At 46.8% G+C, this 17,734-nt stretch overlaps 2 protein-coding genes across 12 annotated transcripts in view; both read right to left on the bottom strand.

Annotated features, from left to right (window-relative positions):
- The window catches only part of LOC147032677 (peregrin-like), a 51,526-nt gene extending 43,836 nt beyond the window's left edge, over nt 1–7,690 (bottom strand). For 3 of the 7 annotated variants that reach the window (XR_015055284.1, XM_085870470.1, XM_085870473.1), the window contains exon 1: nt 5,290–7,689. Coding sequence is in view for 6 of the 7 variants with exons in the window: in XM_085870470.1 (XP_085726596.1) it covers nt 5,290–6,911 (1,622 nt within the window). In the remaining variant the exon portion in view is untranslated. Of the gene's footprint in view, nt 1–5,289 lie in introns of all 7 variants that reach the window. The other 4 variants (XM_085870471.1, XM_085870476.1, XM_085870474.1 and 1 more) reach the window with 3 other exon arrangements.
- Nucleotides 7,691–9,444: 1,754 nt separating this feature from the next.
- Nucleotides 9,445–17,734, bottom strand: part of MANBAL (mannosidase beta like) — a 32,637-nt gene continuing 24,347 nt past the window's right edge. For all 5 annotated transcript variants that reach the window (XM_085870479.1, XM_085870480.1, XM_085870481.1 and 2 more), the window contains exon 3: nt 9,445–11,177. In XM_085870479.1, coding sequence (XP_085726605.1) covers nt 11,079–11,177 — 99 coding nt within the window. In that variant the 3' untranslated portion in view covers nt 9,445–11,078. The remainder of the gene's footprint in view (nt 11,178–17,734) is intronic.

Here is a 17,734-nt window from a genome sequence, read left to right as displayed (position 1 = left end):
TAAAAACAAACAAACAGACGATGCTGTTATAGAACAAAACACTTGTGTCACATGTCAGCCGTCACATCACAACAATGCCAGAATAAGCGTACAATTACCCGTTTATCGAACACCACTTCACAGTGACACTTGTCTGCCAGCACCTTTCAATCATGCAGGTGGTAAAGCGTTTGCCGTCAAGTCCGAATTATACCTGCGATGCAGATCCCCGAAGAAAGCTGAGGAAAACGAACTGTACGTGTTTGCAACGCAGGGCCACCTTCAACACCATGAGTCACATTTGAACACCAATGGAAGTAGCAGAGAAAAACACCCCGACACATTTGATTTATTTTACATAGATAACTTTTCTTTGCTCCGTCATCTGCGTCATACGGCAGAATATTCTTCAGGAAGGCCTCATGATTTAGAATGTTTCAACTTTGTTTTTGTGGAAGATAAATTATCAAACAGTAGAGGGTTGCATGAAACCCCCTCCACAAATTTTCGACTGGCTTCTGTGACTCCATGGGACTGACTTGATCTGTGAACTTTCCATCCTGAATTTCTCCCAATGACAAATCCTTCTTTCTGGACTTGGTGTTGAGTTTCCCAGAAATGTCTCCTGCTCTTCCTCTGATCCAATTGGTTCATCCGAGTTAAAGCTTGTAAAAGTCAACGTCTCTGGTGATTCTCAGATAACTGCCTCAACACCAGCGAGCCTGGCATTTCACTTGAGCAGATTGGCAGCAACCATCTCTTCAGGACTGGGCTCCCATATTTACTGCCTTCGATGTGAACTCAGCCTGGGAAGTCTTCCACAGAAACCTCTCCTCTTTCTCTTCTTCTCTCTCGTCTTCAATTATCCTACTCTTCTTCTCACCCATGTACACTGATCCTGTGGTGAGGCAGTTGCTCTGAAACAACTTGCCTTCTCTTCCTGGAAGGCAAATCCAACTGAAGGCGATCTCAGTGCTTTCCAAAAAGTCTGCAACAATTGTGTGTCCGCTCTCAGGAGAACGAGAAAACAACATGTCCAACCTTTAGAATGAATTTTCAAACTTGTACCCGTCCTCTGTCTCTGGTGGATGCTCCCCTTCCATCCCTTCCCTCTCTTCAAAACTGCAGCACAGCAGACTCCGCTAGTGAGGACGACGAATGTCTCAATTCTGTGTTTGCTTCCAAATCTTGTGTCCCCCAATTCTCCACTCTTGGTGCCCATCATACCCTGTCATACCCAACTGCTCCTGGACTCTGTCTTTTACACCTGAGAATGTGGAGAAGTTTCTGCCAACCCTCTACTCCGACTCTGCTACTGGACTGGACTGCATCTCCCACGTCTCCTAAAAACCTGTTCCGCTGATCTTTCCCATCCTCTCCTTGCCTTTATCACCCTGTCATTTGCACTCAGTCATCTTCCATCTGCTTTGAAATCTACTAACATCACTGTACTTCATAAAAAGGTGCAAAAACTGATCCCCTCAACTGCAGACCATCATCTTAGTTCCAATCACCAACATGGTCAGGAATCCATCATCGCATTTGATACGAAATCCTTCCTTTTCTCCAACAACCTCATCTCAGATAACCAATTTGGTTTCCAACCAGTTCACTTCACCTTGAACATGCTACTTCTACTCGTCCAATAATGGATGGAGGCTCTCAATGACAGACACGAGTTCAGGGTCGTCTCTCTGGACATATCTCGTGCTTTTGATACAGTCTGGCATCCTGCCTGACTCTCCAAGCTGCAAGCTGTTTGCGTATGGCATTAAGGGCCAACTCCACGCGTGGCTTACTGACTTCATCTACGCTCATCGCCAATGTGTGGCACTCGGCAGAATCCTTCCATCAACTCTCCCTGTCAAAGCAGGAGTGCCCCAAGACAGTGTTCTTGGCCCAGTCCGAGTCCTGATCTTCATCAATGATCTCTCTGACTCTCTGGAAAATCCTCTTTATCTATTTGCTGGTGACTCCACCTTCTGCCATGACATCCCTCGTCCTTCAGATAGGCGGGCTGCAATGTCTTCCCTCTCTTCAGACCTTGACAACATCACAAGATGGTCAAACACTTGGACTATGTCTAAATCCTGACAAATCTCACACTCTCACCATTTCTCTCCGAAAGAACTATGTGGCAACCCATCCCCTCTACTTTCCGAACAATCCTCTTGAGGAGCTCCAGTCATTCAAACTACCGGATCTCACTATCAGCCGTGTTCTTTCCTGGACAAACCACATTTCAACATTGGCCTCCAACGCCAGCCATCGAATGGGCATCCTCCGTTGTACAAAGTCCTTTCTTGGAACAACTAAACACCTCTCCACCTACAAGGCCTTCATCCGCAGCTTGATGGAGTACTGCTCTCCTCTCTGGGCTGGTTATCCTGCTTTACATCTTGCTTCAGCTTGACACTTTGGAAACCAAGGCGTTCAACATTATTGGAATCTCCAATGATGAAACTGAATTTATGGGCCTATCACTTTGCCATCACAGACAGGTTGGTGGTCTCTCTGTCATCTACCGCCTCCTTTCTGATGTTGCACCCTCTGCTCTTTCCATGCTTTGTCCCCTCCCCTTCGGTTTCTGCATGGCACACAGTCCACCATCAACCCTCTTCTGGTTAAACTACCCAAACCCAGGATCACTACTCACCTCCACTCATTTGTTCCTCTCTCCCCCCCCCACCTATGAAATCAACCTCCACATCCTCTTCAATCTCACTTCTCCCTCCAAGTTAAGACAGCTGTTCCTCACCATCTCAGATCGTCCTCAATCCAAAACCATGATCTCTCCTACCCTCATTAACCCCAACAAAATCTCCAACTTTCCAGTTTTTCCTCCTTGCAGTTTCCTTCTCCATTCTTGCACTTTGTGTCCTGTTTTTCTCAGTTACATCCTGATCCGTTCAGTGTACTAGCTCTTCCATGAGCCTCGACTATGTTTCCAAGAAAAAATAAAATAAAATAAGGAGCGCTCCAAATCATACCATGGCTCCAACAACAAAGCAGCTGTTTCATGGTTCAAAATAGAAAGGACAAATATTCCAAACATGTCTCTTCTATTCCAATCAGTCTCTAATTTACCGGAATAGATTCAAAACGGATAAAACCATACTATTACACATTGTCCTTGCTTTGCATGGGTTTTATCTGCGGGATTCTTTATTTTTTCATGGAATTTCACTACAAAAACACACAAATACACACGGAAAGATAAATCTATTTACATTCTCATAGAACTGAGGTTGGGTTAGGATTGAGGGGGAGCTGAATTCAGGTAGTCCAAAGTGAAACAGTACGGGGTGGGGTGGGGGCGAGGGAGATGGAGGGAAGAAACTGGAAGGGTATCTCATAGTTGGTGCTAGACGTCAGAAGAGATACAGTGTACGGTAGTTAAGAAGCTGCCAAATGTGTAGATGGGCTGAAAGTAATCCAAAATTTAGCTCCACACGGGGAATGGTTCAATGTTGCATGTGTCACACAGGAGAGCCACACAGCACGGCCACAAAATTCAAATATGCGCACCACTCAGGGAGCGAGTCATGTGACCGACATTCGCGGCTCAGTCACACGACGGCTCGGGGATTGTCAAGTGTTTCCTCACACACTTGCACTTGTCCACTCACATTGTGAAATCTGACCAAGATGACTCACAACCACTTTCTTTGTAAACATGTAAAAAGTGAGATTGATGTGTAAAAGTGAGATTTATGATCTTTGTAAAGTGAGACTGATAAGAAAACATGATTAAACTAGAACGGCACGCAGTGGAGCACCTACCTCTATCACGTAATGCCTGATCCACGAGAACATTTCTGGCCCAACACATTTTTGAGATATCCTGCTATGTATCGTTTTTGGCCCCGATCTCTCAATGGTGAAGAATCGCTTTAAAAAGTAAATAATTATCGTATCCAGATCCAGATATTTGCCAAAATCGAATCAATTCTTCCTCGTCACACACCCAACCTGTCCACCAAGTTTCGTCCGAATCCGTCCACAACTTTTTGAGATATCCTGCATACAAACAAACAAAGACAGAGAGGAACGAAAACATAACATCCTTCACCTTCGGTGGCGGAGGTAACAAATATGTAAAGAGGTTGTGTGACTATAATGCACATTTGGAGAAAAAAAAATGGTGGCTTTCATGAAATTGTGTAGTTTTCATGAGGGGTCTGGAATGTAACATCACCCCCCCCTCCACCCCATTTACATATAAATTAATACTTCGCTCTGCACTGTTTTTTTCTGAGATCAGATTCCCATGGCAGGGCAGAGGCAAGGTTTACATACATGAACAGAAGCAAATCCACCTGGGGGCGGGGGGGGGGGGGAGAAGGAAAAACAGCACACGTGTGGAGGGAAAGGGGAACAAGGGTGCATGAGCAAAAAATGGAACAAGGGTGCATGAGCAAAAAATGGAACAAGGGTGCATGAGCAAAAAATGGAACAAGGGTGCATGAGCAAAAAATGGAACAAGGGTGCATGAGCAAAAAATGGAACAAGGGTGCATAGGAGGCGGAGACCGAAGGTGCACAGGAGAGGGCCGGGAGGCGGAGACCGAAGGTGCACAGGAGAGGGCCGGGAGGCGGAGACCGAAGGTGCACAGGAGAGGGCCGGGAGGCGGAGACCGAAGGTGCACAGGAGAGGGCCGGGAGGCGGAGACCGAAGGTGCACAGGAGAGGGCCGGGAGGCGGAGACCGAAGGTGCACAGGAGAGGGCCGGGAGGCGGAGACCGAAGGTGCACAGGAGAGGGCCGGGAGGCGGAGACCGAAGGTGCACAGGAGAGGGCCGGGAGGCGGAGACCGAAGGTGCACAGGAGAGGGCCGGGAGGCGGAGACCGAAGGTGCACAGGAGAGGGCCGGGAGGCGGAGACCGAAGGTGCACAGGAGAGGGCCGGGAGGCGGAGACCGAAGGTGCACAGGAGAGGGCCGGGAGGCGGAGACCGAAGGTGCACAGGAGAGGGCCGGGAGGCGGAGACCGAAGGTGCACAGGCGAGGGCCGGGAGGCGGAGACCGAAGGTGCACAGGCGAGGGCCGGGAGGCGGAGACCGAAGGTGCACAGGCGAGGGCCGGGAGGCGGAGACCGAAGGTGCACAGGCGAGGGCCGGGAGGCGGAGACCGAAGGTGCACAGGCGAGGGCCGGGAGGCGGAGACCGAAGGTGCACAGGCGAGGGCCGGGAGGCGGAGACCGAAGGTGCACAGGCGAGGACCGGGAGGCGGAGACCGAAGGTGCACAGGCGAGGGCCGGGAGGCGGAGACCGAAGGGAAACGAGCACGTGTGAAGACAATGAAAGCACCTGACCTTCCGGGTGGGATGCAAGGCACCGATACCACAGGCACAGCCGCCCTTTTCTCCGCCAAGAGTTTGCGAGCCTTCTTCATCTTTTGGCGAGACTTGGCTTTGTCTTTCCGAGATCTCTCGGGACCCTCAGCCTCTGGCGATTCGTCCCCCAACATCATCTCTTCAGACGTTTTGGGAGACTGCTGCTTGAGCTGTTCGTGTTGCGTCGCCGGCCGACGAGCCGATCCCGGCGGCGTGTGCACGTCGCAGTAAGCGGTCTTGCACACACAGATTGCCGAGCCGGTGCCGCAGCTCTCCTTCACAGGCTCCATCTTCATGTAAAGACCGGCCTGCTGCGCGCAAGTCACGTGGAAAGCCGTGTAGCAGTTCGCCTTGTGGCACTGGATGCACGCGCCCGCCCCGCGCTGCTTGCAGATGTAGCACGTGAGCTTCCAGCGCGCGGCAGGGATGTGCTCCACGCTGTCGATGGGCTCCAGGAACACCGTGTTGGCAAAGCAGACTTCAGGGATCCACAGGGCGCAGACCACGTGAGCCCAGCGGCCGTCGTCGGTCTGCTTGAAAGCGCCGCCTTTGTTGGGACACAGGGCGCAGTCGACGGCCCTGGAGGGCGACTGCAGGCACCGGCGGCACAGCCACTGTCCCTCGGGGATGTACGGCACCCCGTAGCACTCCTGGTGCACGGCGAGGTTGCACATGTCGCAGAAGAGGATGACGTTGCTGTTTTGACACTCGCCGTCGTTGCAGATGCAGCACACGGCGTCCTCGTCGATGAGCGAGTGCGGGTCGCCCTTGTTGCGACTCTCGAAATAAGACTCCTTTTCGAAGCGGTCCATGAGCAGCTCGAACGCCTCCTGAGACACCGGCGTCTGTCCGGCTTCCCGCCGCTTCTCGTTCATCATGTCCAACCACGCGTAGTCCTCCTCGTCCATGTCGTACTCGACCTCCTCGTCCAACTCCTCGGAAGACTTCTCCATGTAGCGATAGAACGAGGCCGGCCTTGGCGGCGCTTCGGGCATGTCCCTGTCGACGAGGCGAAACGAAGCCTCGGGAAGCTTCCCCGGCACGACGGGTCCACCTGTGCCCGTGGCCGGCGCGTCCTTCTTCTTGCTGTTGCTGCTGCTGCTGTTGTTGCTGCTGCTGTTGTTGTTGTTGTTGTTCGCCTTGAACTGCGCCTTGGCGGGAGTGACGGCATCGGCCGCGGCCGGCTGCTCCGCGTTCTCCTTGTTGCTGTTACACTCGCTCAGCTCCTGCGCCGTCAGGTCGTCCTCGGACACGATCTCCAGCGGGTCGAAGATGTTGATGCGATGGAGGCGTCCGTCGATGTCCACGTCCACCAGCCGTTGAGCCTGCGCGTACGTCAGGGTCTCTCGGGCCGGGGAACGACTGAACTCGGGAGACGACGGAGACGTCGGTGCGCCCGCTCGGCTGTAGCGGCCTTTCTTCCGCGGCTTCTTCATCGGCGTCGGCTTCCCGGGATTCTCGTGGTCGTAGTGCGACAGGTGGTACTCGATGCCGCTGTAGCTCTTGTAGATACGAGCGCACGACTCCACGGGACATTCGTACGGCGGTTTGGTGGCTCGCAGGTTCGCGCAGAACGTCTTCACGTCGAAGTCGAGACCCATGGTCGCCGACGGACGACGAGCGTCGGGCGTCAGGAGGCCTAGTCGGACCCGGCCTCCTTTCAGCCCCTACATGACCGAAAGTGTCCGAGTCCAGGATGTTGACCAGCGGTCACGTATACTGTCGGGCGCCGTCCGCCGCTGTGTTGTCCTTGTAATAACCCAAGCGTCACACTGCGTGTGCTCCAGGCGGACACGGCAAGTTACCCGAAAGGAGGCACGGAAACTTCAGGCTCAAGTAAATATATTCCAACAGAAAGTCCACGTATCGCTGCTCTTCTTCTTCGTCTTTTTAATCGCTTGATTCTCGTCCTAATTCCACAGCCGGGAAAGCATCCGCCACCCTTTTGCCCTTTTGTTTCACTCACTTGAACGTCGGCTCAGCAAAATGGCGTTCAGTGAAAGGGGAGCGGCGAGAGCGGCGCCGCGTCACCGTCCCGCACTCGGACTCCGACCTGCTCTACTCTGCTCTTCGTGGCCGCCACAAACACGTACGGAGAGCAACAAAGGAAAGCAGGAGAAAATGGGGAAGGGACTAAAAAAAAAGGGCAGGAAAACCGTTGGCGCTGTCCGTAGGTCAGGTCTCACACACACGTAGTCATCCCAGGCGAGAGCAGCGCCTCACGGTACGCTGCTACAGAGCGTAAGGTTTCGTTAACTGCTCTCCGAGGTAAACTGCGCCGGCTCGTCTTCCACTGAAACTTAAATCGAGGAGCTGACGCCATCAACTATCTTCAGCCGCCGCCGCTGCCGCCATTGCGTCGGCCCTGCTCGCCGCACTCGGAAACCCCGTGGCAGCGGAGTGGAGGGGGCGGGGCTAAACCGAGGTCATAACCAGAATCTTCTTCTTGTAGAATGCGGATGGCCGGCTTCTTCTTCTTCTTCCACAGACTACTTCGCACATTGTGTACAAACTACAAAATGTTGTAATTCACGCGTTTCAGAATAACGCGACATCCCGTGTGAAAGTCATTCGGGTAACCGCACTGAAAAAGAAAAGAAAAAAAACAGCGCCATGGACGAGAGACGATGTATAAAGTATTTTCCTTTTACCACAATATGTTGCGACGAAGCAAGAGGCCCGTGAAGTGTGTAATGATTATGATTCGATAAAAATCGTTGTTAATTTTAATATTTTTGATACAGGACAACTTCAACGATGTTTGTTTGTTTTTTTTAAATTAATTTAAACCAAACTGCTCGAACAGGTGAAGGGTATGATAAAGGGGGAGGGGGAAGAGGAGTTCGTGAAGGGTGGGGGGAGTGAATGGGGAAGGGATTATGGTTAACGGGCAGGGAGGATGAGTTAATGGATGGGGATAGTGATTGGTGATATGGGAGGAGTTAGGGGTGGGGGGGTGAGGAGAAGGGGTTTGCCTGTTGGGGATGAAAATAGAGAGAGGTAGGAGGATATGTAGAGGGAGAGATGGGGTGAAATATACAAAGGATTGTTTGAAAGGGATTAGTCAGAAAGGATCAAAAAGTAAAAAGCATTAGAAAAGGGGATGGAATGGGGGAGGGGGGTGGAAGGAAGGAAGGGAGTGATGGGGTGAGGGGGGATTGGACTTGTGCAATGCACAAGGTTTGCTTGAAAGGGATTCGTCCAAAAGTAAAGGGTGTGGAGTTGGGCTGCTCCATGGAAATGAGATTAGGACAGTATCAGGGTGAATCCCCCCCCCCACCCCAACCAAGACAAGGATTTCCAAAGGTTTGCACACAAATCGTGCATCGTTTGATTCGTAATACTCAGAAAAACCAGAGAGAGATAGAAAGAGAGAACAACAAGGGTGGGGGAAATGGGTGGGGTGAATGGTATAAATTTGTGGGAGAAAATGGAATTTCAAAGAGAATAATCAGGAGAGTGGTTATTGTAACAATATAATTTCAAAGGGAATAATCAGGAGAGTGGTTCTAGTAACAGTTAAAAAAAACATGAAATGTTGAACGCAGATTAAAAGAATTGCACCCTCCGATGAGCACACAGGCCAGTAAGAGGTGCCAAAACTGGGCACCCAACTGGATCACAATTCAAACTCGAGCAGCAAGGCTTCACAGTTACCCCAATCGGCACAAGACTGGCTTATGCTTAAAAAAATGTCATTAAAAAACAAAACAAAAAAACAGTGCACGGCTTTTGGCCAACATTGCAACTAAATCAGATTGTGGGCAGTTTTGGCATGTTCTGGCAGAAACCGTTTTATTCTTATTATGGCAGAGGTTTTTCAATGTGGGCATTGAGGTTTGGCTCTGCTTTGTGAAACAAAAGGAGAGGAGGGTGGTAATGGTGGGAGGGAGATCTTGTGACTGAATGCACATGAAAAAGTTCCAAGACCCCACTTCCTGTGTGCCTGGCTGGTTTGACCACATTCCCCTCCAACAACTTTGTAGTCATTAAAGGTAGCACCATTTTTTTTGGGGGGGGGAGCAGAATGGAAACAACTGCATGTTGGAGAATGAAATATGCACAATTCTCAGAGAGCTGTGTTCACAGACCAACATAAATCAAAATGCTAAAACAAATCCAACAAGCAACAGGTAAAAACTCAAACACTGTATTACATTATACACTATAAACAAAGGCATGATGTTCAAAAGGTTGCATGAATATTCTTTTTTCATATGCAGCACAAGGCTGCGGGGTGGCATCATTGGCCGAAGGCGTGGCTGTGCCGCTGAGGTCCTCAATATGTTCGGGCAGGAAATTGGAATTTCACCATGGTGCCGACGGACGATAGCTTGCATACTTTTCACAAAGGATACCATCCCCAAACAATGCCAGCAGGTGGGAAGCCCAGTTTAATATCCATCGGAGGGACCACACACATTGATGAATTACCCTGCCTTTGAAACACTGGGATGACAGTTTATACCTGGGCTGAGATTCCAACCCAGGTTACACATCTTGGAGGTGTGTGTGTGTGTGTGTGTGTGTGTGTGTGTGTGTGTGTGTGTGTGTGTGTGTGTGTGTGTGTGTGTGTGTGTGTGTACCTCTTGGCCAGCCTTCTCCACAAGTGAGATGCTCATAAGAGTCAAATAGACAAAAAAAAAAGGATAATGAGGTATAAATACATAATCATCATCTCTTACTAATATATACTGGAAATTGGGGTTGTACATGTGTATCAATGTAATGTGTTGTAATGTAATTAAAATAGCTGACAGGATAGCTTTGAGATGTGCATGCACACTTCTGAGCTGTCGGTCTTGGTTCAAATCTCAACCCATCTATAAATTGTCATCCTGGTGTTTCACATGCAGGGTGAGGTATTCATGTGCGCACAATCCATCAGATCAGTGTTAAGCCGGAGAACCCGTCTACCAGCACGAGTTGTTGGTGCACGTCCAAATATCCCATTGTCTTTCACGAATAGTAGGCGAGTTATCAGCAACACCCTCAACAAAAAGACTCACAGAGTGAACATCAGATCTATCCTGGCTCCTCACCTCATGAGAGACAGAACAAGATGGAGTCAGGTCATCTATGGAGTGCCAACGCTGGCTAGCAAGGCCCTCAAGCAAATAAGTCGAGTCTCAACAAATTACAATGCATGCGAGTGGCAATCTGCCCAAGATTGGTTCTACCCCTGGAGAAATTTCTCGACTTGTCGTGAAATGTCTTGGAGCTCTGTAAAGAGCATGGGCCTGTAATTATTACGATTATACATTGAAAATCAAAAACAGGACTATTGTATCCCATTTATAGACCATCAATGTGTATATGTCAAAATGGGTGCACATAACGAAATAAGTGAAATTCTAATACATGGTATTATCTGAGAAGATAAAAAAGTAAACTAAATGAGCATTACTTTGTTAAAAAGAAAAAGAAAAAAAAAAAAAGAGAAGCTTCATCATAAGGCAAAATACAGCCTTGAAATCCAATACTGTTCAATCAATATACCCTTCCCCAAATGATGATATGCAAAAACTTAGACCTTTTCCACTATGAGCTCCAATAAGATAGTGAATCACTGAACAAGTATATTATTTACTTGGACAAATTCCTTCTGGAAGAGCTTATACCAGACTGCAGAAGCAACCATTTCTAATCACTCTGAGAATGCAATCTTCTGCAAGAAAAGTCTTGAGCACAGTCCCTGTAAGAATCCTCCACTGGAATCACGACATTATCATTTATTGATCCATTCAAGAAAGCAACATCAGTGGCCTTCACTTCCGCTTTTTTCCTTCCTTCCTGATTTTCCTGCCCTGAGTCTTTATGGCCTTTGGCTGTTCTGGTTCTGCAGGCACAGCATTGTGAGCATCCTCCTGTGGAACAGAAAATACATCCTAATTCAATAATGGCATGCCACTACCCAGGGAGGCCCTGAGGCTCAGATGAGTAATGAGGAACAAAACACAAATTCTCACGATGACAAAGCACTTGAAAGAAAAAGTGCAGCAATTAAATTATGACAACTCAACAAAAATACAGGAAAGCATCTTCTTTCCATGAATTTCTACAGTTTTGCGATTTACCAGAATCAATTAACTATCTTAATCGGGCTGCAGGATAATTGTCTGATCTGGCCAAAGGCTTCAAACATTAGCGGGGTGCCACAACGGCATTTCTCTCTCGAAGCCAAAGGGGGGGAAGGAATTTAGAATGTATCCAGGGTGCCAGCAACAGTTCATCTACTTTGTCAAGAAGCAATGAGCTCTTTAACATCCATCAGTAATCGATGCTAGCGGATGTGTCCCCAGTTTAAAGTCCCAAATGAGGGGGAGTCGATCTCAGTGATGCAATGCTGACAATTTCGAGTCGGATCGAGAATAAAATCCTGATTAGACAGCTCATAGGCGAGTGTGATGCATCTGCGCCATCACCTCATACATTGAGCAAGTGCAAATCAGTAACAAGCATGTGTTTATATAATCGGTTTTATGGACAGGTGATTAATATTGCTCTGAGCAACATTTGCGGGTCATCTTCAATTTTTTTAATCTACATTTACATTGTAAAGTTTTATATGTTCTTGTTTTGACGTTTAATCTATCGAACATGTCAATGTCCTTAAGGTAATTGTGTATCCGTAGATTATCTGAATGAGTTTGTGAAAAATAAACTTTCAGAGACCCTTGAACTTGATTTCACTTTTGTCACGTCACAATAAAGTGAGGATTTTAGAGTCATGATACGAATTGGCTTTCCATGATGGCAGGATTGATGATGACAGGAACAGATAGTTCTTAATTGTATAGACTGCAGTTGTAAAGTTCTTAATGAAGACAAACAGACGTGATAGTGCGACTAAGCCCAATCAGAGCTGCTTCCAGATTTATCATTGGTATTATACAAAGAAAAAGACTAAAAGTTCATTCTGCCCACTCAGGCTACACCATGACCCTTTCCACAGGTAAAGTTTTAGTATATAGACCATAGAGCTTTCACCAAGAACATTTAAAATTCAGAAGCTTCATATGCTGCACACATTTATACCATCAGCATGTACAGGTACTCAAGATTTTACTACTGTTGTTGCCACGAACATGACAATGACTACAGTAACACTAAAGAGTTCAGAGAACACCTTACCCCACACAGTGTGCAGTCCAGTGCAGTACACAATTCAATTGAAATAAAATAATGACTTCAAGGTCATATTAAAAAAAATCTGGACATTTAGCACCGTTGATGCAGTCTTATGCACCACCTTGTATAACATGTCCAAGTACTACAAAACTGGAGGTTTTTGGAAGCGATAAGGCATTTTGTGATTTGCAGTGTTCAAGTATGTAATTGAATTGAAACAAAATAAAGATCAAGGCTGTATTAAAAATTATAATTCCGGAAGTTTACCACCATTATGCAGTGGCTTTAACACCACCTAAATCAACACATCACATAAGTGCCCGTTTGTGTCCTTTACGACGTCCTTAACCCCCACCCACAAAAAAAAAACCAGTTAGTTTCATGTTTAGAATGATTTTCAGTTTTGTTTGACTGCCAGAGAGGCAGACAGAGTGAAAAAATTATCTCATTCCTCTCTGAGCATGTGAGATCGGGACAAATTCAGAGCCAGAATACTGCTAAACTACAGGTTTGTTTTCTGATTCATGTTCAAAATATAATTCAATTGAAATCAAGTTGTTCCCCGATTATAAACTGACGCTTGTGGACAGACAGACAGAAGTGAACCAATTGATTAACCTCGCTTTTTGCTTCACGCACATGGGGTAAATATCAGGTATTGTTGAATCTAAATCTGTATTTGAACCTGTGATTAATCTGTGTAATAAAAATCAATTTACATGCTGCTGAGTGAATTGGACAAATGCAAGCAGACAAGAAAGAGCAGTCAAAGTCGAAAACATCACGAGTAGAAGTGGGAGACAAGATGAAATTGTGGTAGGTCCTCACCTTTAAGCACGGAAGACAACAAGAACATTGGGCACTCATTTTGGAAGGTAATTCCACATGAGATTCAAATTAAATTCCATAAACATCATCATCATCATCAGCATATATATATATATATATATATATATATATATATATATATATATATATATATATATATATATATATATATATATATATATATATATATATATATAGTTACGGTTGTGGAAATTCACAGAACACCATTCAGGCTTCCCAGAGCTCAGTTATGTCGATAAGTGTGTGTTCAGAAAAGATTTCCCCACCGATGTTTAACGGGCAATTTTTCGTGTAACCGGGCTGTGAATCTTCAGTTAGCCGTTATTCTTTTGCTGTCTATTTTGGAACACCCACCTCCTCCAAAACGACAACCACCACAACCTTCACCACAACCGTCAACATCCCGACAGACAACGGCCCCCGCCCCCCAACGAATAACATCTCCGCCAACCAACGCGGTGGATCTCAACCCTCTAAAAGTGGATAAGAACGAAAGCTATGGAAAAGGCAACAGTAGTGAAAAGGGCCCGATTCACCAAGGGAAAACGCCCTTTCTGGAAGATTCCCGCACACGCGGGGAAGGGGGGGGGGTGAGGCTCCGTGGCTATAAAAAGGAAGCGAGGGTTGAGTTGAGTTGAGTTGGGGAGACGAGACGCCGACCAGCAGTTGAGTCTGGAGTCTGGAGTCGGAGGAAGCAGTGAGGAGTGAGAGGGTCTTTCTCCTTGCTCCCTCTCTCTCCTTAGTCAACGGAGGCGCCGGTGGAGTCGAGAGTGGAGTCAGGAGCTGGTGGAGTCCCGCGGAGTGCAGGCAGAGCCACCGAGGGTCGCCGAACAAGGGTCCCCCAGCGAGTCACCACGAGGGTGGCAGGTAACCAGCACGGCCTCTGAGCTCTTGCGGTCTCCACAGCTCCGTGAACATTAAAGGCGTACGGGTCCTGTTCTGCCCTTTCCTTTCCTGGGGTTTTCTTTGTATGAAAGTTGTGGCGCCGTGTCCGCTAAGTACAAACTGTTAAGTGGTTGTGTACATAATAAATAGACAAACGGCTGTAGGTCTTTGTTTACTCGTGTCCTGTCCCCATTCCCCCATTCAATGCATATGTGTCGTGTGTGAAATAAATGTCATTGTTTAAATGTTCACCTGTTCGTTGCATCCTTTCCTGTCATTGACTGCCATAATTACGTACGGAATATTAGCTAGCTGTTTATAGCCGATAAGATAATGAGGTCCAACGGGGCCTCGCGATAATACACCGCTCGGCAAATCGCAAACGGAGCGAGCTGCTTAAGCGGCTCGTTTCCAAGCAGGTCCCATTGAGGTGTAAATCCCCGGCATTTCTGTCTGCGCGCATACTTAGGTAAATCGACATTTCGGCGATCAGACCCTGTCGCGCGCGGACAGAAGAGTTGGCTGATTTACGGTGTGGTTAAAAACACACCCGTAGCTGGATTTCGGCGTTGATCCGAAAAAGCTGCGACTTGGATTGCCCGTCTGGTGGGCGCGTGGCTGCGATTAGTTAAAAGCGGTCGCCCACACGACGCAAGGGTGGAAACCATAACAATATTTATATATATGTATATAATATATACTGTCGCATATCCTAATGGATGTTGCCTCTTGTGATAACACTACGTGCCGTAATGAGGTTTCATGGAGAATAGTCTCCCCCCCTCTCCAACCGGAGGGTTGTTCAGTTTAAACAGGATTTTGGAACTTAGCCAGGGTGCTTGTGATAAGTCATCTACTTTTCATTGAAAGGCACCATGGCATCTTTAACATCCACCAGCTAATGCTCACGGACAGGTCCTCAGCTGAACGTCCATTCAAGGGAAGGCACACTTTATGATGCAACACCCTGCCTGAGAATCAACAATCCGAGAGTTTATAGTCGGTTCGATAATTGACTGCAGACCAGACGGCTCAGAGGTAAGTGCACTAATCACCGCAGCATCATGCAAGATGTATTTACATACGACTGTTGTAAATGATCATGTTGATTTCCCGATTAGTCTTCAGAATACACAACGACCGTATATGCTTTGCACAGAGTATGGTCCCGATAAATGGATGGATGGAGGGTGTGCGAGGTGTGGCTCTTCATGTGAATGGCCAATGCAGAATCCTCAAGAAAATAAGCGAAAAGGTTTCCTTTCATTTTCATTTGTACATGCAAATTGACCCACAGGTCAAAGCAAGAAGTCAGGCGCAAACACTATGTACGGTAAACAATAATTTGTTTGAAAAGCACCAAAAGACTGGCAATTAGTTGAAAGCATTAACTGGCAAAATTTAAGTGACATAATATGCACCCAACATTACCTTATGCAAAGCAAAATATACAATTGCAGGGCAAGTTCCTTGTTGGAATGTTTGTCATTGGACACCCATTTGCTTTGTATTTTAGCCCCCATTCCATAGACTTCTATTTGCCTTTGTTGATTTAGTTGCCTCATTTGGAACACGCAAAATGTGTGGCCCAATTTGCATTGCAATTATATTGCAACATTCCAGATGCTATTTAAAGCATAAATAAAGTCAGCTGGGATAATCAGCTGTTATGTGAATGTATAAAGTCTATATTGTATATGCAGAAGCCTCAACGCAGCTAGAAAAATTGCTACGCATCTGTAAAGTGTGAGCCAAAAAAATTAAATACATAAAGATGGTTCAAGGTTAACCTCCTTTTTGTTATAGATCATGGTAAAAGAACGACAGGTTGCTGAAAGTTAGTCAAGTGATTGTGGTAACAACCTGCAATTCCAATGTGAAATAACGTCAAAGCTATACAAAGCATTCTGGGTATTTCAAGATTGCAGCAAACAGCATCTTGATGTGGACCAATGTTGTTCAATGAAGTTTCTGGTGAAGACAATATCGTACCAGCTGAAGTTTTGAGGTGGTTCGCTGTACAGCCTGGTCCATAAGTGTCTCATGCTGAAGTCATGTTGGAGTGTTGAAAAAGGAGTTTGATTGGTGCAAAAGGTTTTGAAGTGGATATGAATCAGTGTTGATTAACCTTAAATTAGATAGTGCGGGATAACCTTGAACTAACCACCATCATACTTTATTCCGATTGTGATGTTAATTGTAATACCAACTTATACCCTGCAATGATAATTTGGCTGAGGCTCTCTTGCTCAGGAAGCTGCTCCAGCGGCACAGACACTCAGTAATGAGTACGATACATCAAATATCAAGAGTGAAATAGTGAAAAATATCAATAATAACGCCGAGGGAGTTACGACTGAATAGTGAAAGTGAAAAATAATTTGAGCCATTTAAAAAGGACAGAGCACTGATATATATATATATATATATATATATATATATATATATATATATATATATATATATATATATATATATATATATATATATATATATATATATATATATATATATATATATGAGAGGGAGGGGAGAGAGCGGTAGAGAAGGGAGGGGGGAAGAGATGAGTGGAGGGAAAAAGGAGGGAGAGAGAGGGGAGTGGGGGAGGGAAGGCAGAGAGGGGAGGGAGAGGGGGAGAGGAGAGGAAGGGAGAAAGGAGGGGGATAGTTAGGATGGGGGGGGGGTGAGGAAGAAGTTTTCTTCTGTATCCATCCTGTCCACTCCATTCCTCCTCTTCCCCATTGTTTGTACAATTCTCCCTCCATTCTGTCCTTCAACTCCACTGTTGGTGTCCGCTCCACCCTCTCACGACTTCCTTTTGTCTTGATCCATTTAGTGTTCGAGCTCTTCCACGAGTCTCGACTTTGTGTACAAAAAAGTCATTGGTTGACAACCATTGTACAGGCTTCAAGGGCCGAATTTCTTCATTCTGTGTTGAAGTTCCTTGGAAATGGAAGTCAACTAATACATTGTTACGACTCGGGGTTTGAGGCTCGCCACAAGGGGAAGCACTCAGTTCCCTTTCGAACGCCCGGTCCTGAGGCCGCTGATTGGCACTGCCAATCCGGGCTGGGTTACAGGACTTTGTGCGATACCTTACCTGTGGATCGCCAAACCAATTAGGGACTTGTACCCTCAGCGCACACCCAGATTACTGCCGAGCGGTACGGTGAGTGTGCGCTGGCTAACAAGAGCAAATTAATGGGGTAGAATTTCCCGGCTAAGCTAATGTGCAGACCATGCTGGACCAACGGGGAAAAGCCGACCACAGACAGATCCATACATTTATAAGCAATTTATTATTAAGCAAGGGTGAGGAAAGGTCATGTGGCACAATAAAGGGTTTTATTCACAAGTATGTACAGCAGGGGAAAGCAAGGATCCATGGGTGCAGCAAAAGAAATGAAATTATTTGTAAAAGAAAAACACAGAGCAGAGCGAAACTGATATCAACTTCTACAATCTTAAATTATGCTACACATTGCAGGCACACACCCGAGGAAATTAGAGATAGTCCAGAAAGAGGAGAAACAGTTGAGGTGCAAGCGACCTCTGTACC

The sequence above is a fragment of the Eptatretus burgeri genome, chromosome 2, assembly GCF_056783735.1.
Source record: "Eptatretus burgeri isolate ZD-2024b chromosome 2, Ebu_testis_v1, whole genome shotgun sequence".
NCBI classification, from domain to species: Eukaryota; Metazoa; Chordata; class Myxini; order Myxiniformes; family Myxinidae; genus Eptatretus; species Eptatretus burgeri.
This window is presented reverse-complemented; position numbering and strand designations above follow the sequence as displayed.